General features: G+C 69.5%; 1 protein-coding gene across 1 annotated transcript in view; it reads left to right on the top strand.

Annotated features, from left to right (window-relative positions):
- The window catches only part of EFNA3 (ephrin A3), an 11,165-nt gene that overhangs the window by 3,147 nt on the left and 5,859 nt on the right, over positions 1–2,159 (top strand). The window contains exon 2 of the mRNA XM_029933461.1: positions 619–677. Coding sequence (XP_029789321.1) covers positions 619–677 — 59 coding nt within the window. The remainder of the gene's footprint in view (positions 1–618; positions 678–2,159) is intronic.

Raw genomic sequence — 2,159 nt, 5'->3', positions numbered from 1 at the left:
CTGGGCTGGGGTGGCTGCCGGCGCCGCCGCGGTCTGGGCGGCTGTCAGGGCGGCCGGGCGGTTTCCCAGGGTGTGTGGCGCGGCGGCCGGGTGCCGGCTGCGGGGCCGGGTCCTCGATCTGCTCAGTCCTCGCTGCCCTTGTCCTCTCCTCCCCGCCGTGCCTCCGTGTGTATCACCCCAGCCGCCTCCGTGTGTGTCTGTGTGTCGGGGGCATCCCTGGGGACACGGGGGGTCACTGTCACTCCTGCCCGGGCGGCGGCGGCGGCGGCACTGCCTCTGGCTCCCCACCCTGGGGGCGGCTCGGGAGCAAACGGCGAAGCCCCAGGGGAGGGGGCCGGGAGGGCCGGGCGGCCGCGACCCCCAACCTCTCGGGGGAGGGGCTGCCGCTCGCCGCTCGGCTCTTTGTTGTTTGGGGCTCCGCGCCTCCCCCTCTCTCCCTCCTCGCGCCCGGAGTGTCAGACTGGGGGTGGGGATGAGCCAACGACGCCCCCCTCTCGCTTCCCATGGAAACCTCGGGGGTGGGGATGAGGCCCCTCCCCCCCGGAGCGGGACTCCAAGAACTCCGGGGGGTGCTGGGGGCTGACTCCCCGTTCTATCTAGCTCGTCCCCCTCCCCCAGACTCACACGTCCGCCCCCTCCGCCCCCCTGGAGTCTGGCGGGGAGTGGAGAGTACGCAGGTGAGGGGGCCCGGGTCCTCACCACCCTTGGGGCACCCCCGCGTTCTTGAGGGAAGCGGGAGCCAGGGGTATGCGGGAATGGCCGGGGACGGGGTGGTGGGCGATCTTGTTGATCAGGTTCCCCTCCCCCTACACCCCGCATACACCTGGGCTCAGGTGAAAGCCCTGGGAGGGGGTGGGGGAGCGCGGTTCCGGGAGCCTCCTTTCCGTCTTCCCGATCCCCCACAGGTCTGGACCGGCAGAGGTGGGAGGGGGCGCGCACCCGGCTGGGAGGACGCCGCCGCCCCCGCCTCGCTTCCTCGGCCTTTGTTGCCGCTGCGCCCGGGCTCCCCGGCTCCCTCACTGCGGCAGCCGCGGCCCCATAAATCGTGAGAGCGACGTGCTCCCGAGCCGGGAGTGGAGAGGGCCAGGGAGCTGGGGGCGGGGCCGGGCCGAGCCACAGGCTCCCGCGCCCCCTCCCCGCGGTCACGTGAGCGGGGCCCGGGCTCCCACCCTCTGTCACGTGCTGAGGGTCTCTGCCCCTTGGGGTCACGTGGGGAGGGTCTTGCGACCCCGCCTCCTGGGGGTCACGTGGGAGGGTGCTTGTGGGACACGTGCAGAGACCTCCTTTGACAGACCTGGGGCAGTGCCCCGCACAGCGGTCATGATCTCGCCCCCTGTCCCCCGACTCAGTCCCTCTGTGTGCTCCCCTGTAATTGGAGAGACCAGTTCCCAACGTGGCCCAGAAACTAGGGATGGGGGGGCGGTACTCTACTGGAGGGAAGGAGAATGTGAGGTCGAGGGGTCGGAATTGAACTGGGGGTGGGGGTGGAGGGTGGGAGGGCCAGCTGACGGCCACATGTGTGTGCCCCCCGGCCTGTGCGTCATTTCTTCGCAGAACCCAGCAAGGTGCAGTCATTTGCCCCTAACTCAGGAAGCCTCGGGAACATCTTCCTCTGGCTGTCTCCCTGCCCCTTTATCTCTGAAACGTTTCTACTGCTGATCTCTCTTTCATTCACACGTTCATTCAACAAATATTTATTGATGCTGCACTCGGTCCCTGTTGGCCTCTCCCCTGCGTGTCTCCTCCCGCCACGAGCCTGTGGCCCGCACCCCCTTCTCCGCCACTCTAAGCCGTCTGGGCTCTGCTGTCTGCGGGCCTCCCCGGTCGGCCCCTGCGCGTCTGCCTCCCTCCAAGCCTCCGTCCGTCCTCAGCCTCATCCTTATCCTCATCCACGCTTTCTCTGCGATTCTGGACCCTTCTCTTTCGCTGCCTCTCACCCCCAGCCCCTCTCAGGGACTCGGGTCTCTTCGTCTCCCCTCGCGGTGCGCGTCTCACTCCGTCTCTGTGTGTCTCGCCTTCGGCGGGTATCTCGCTCTTCGCCGCCGCTGCAGATCAATAAACCTTCGCCGCCGCCGCCGCTGTCGCAGGGAGGGGGCGGGGACGTGGGGCGCGCGGACGCTCCCCCACCCGACGCCGGCGCGAGAGGCCCGGGGCCGGCG

Source organism: Suricata suricatta, chromosome 3, assembly GCF_006229205.1.
Source record: "Suricata suricatta isolate VVHF042 chromosome 3, meerkat_22Aug2017_6uvM2_HiC, whole genome shotgun sequence".
NCBI lineage: Eukaryota > Metazoa > Chordata > Mammalia > Carnivora > Herpestidae > Suricata > Suricata suricatta.
This window is presented reverse-complemented; position numbering and strand designations above follow the sequence as displayed.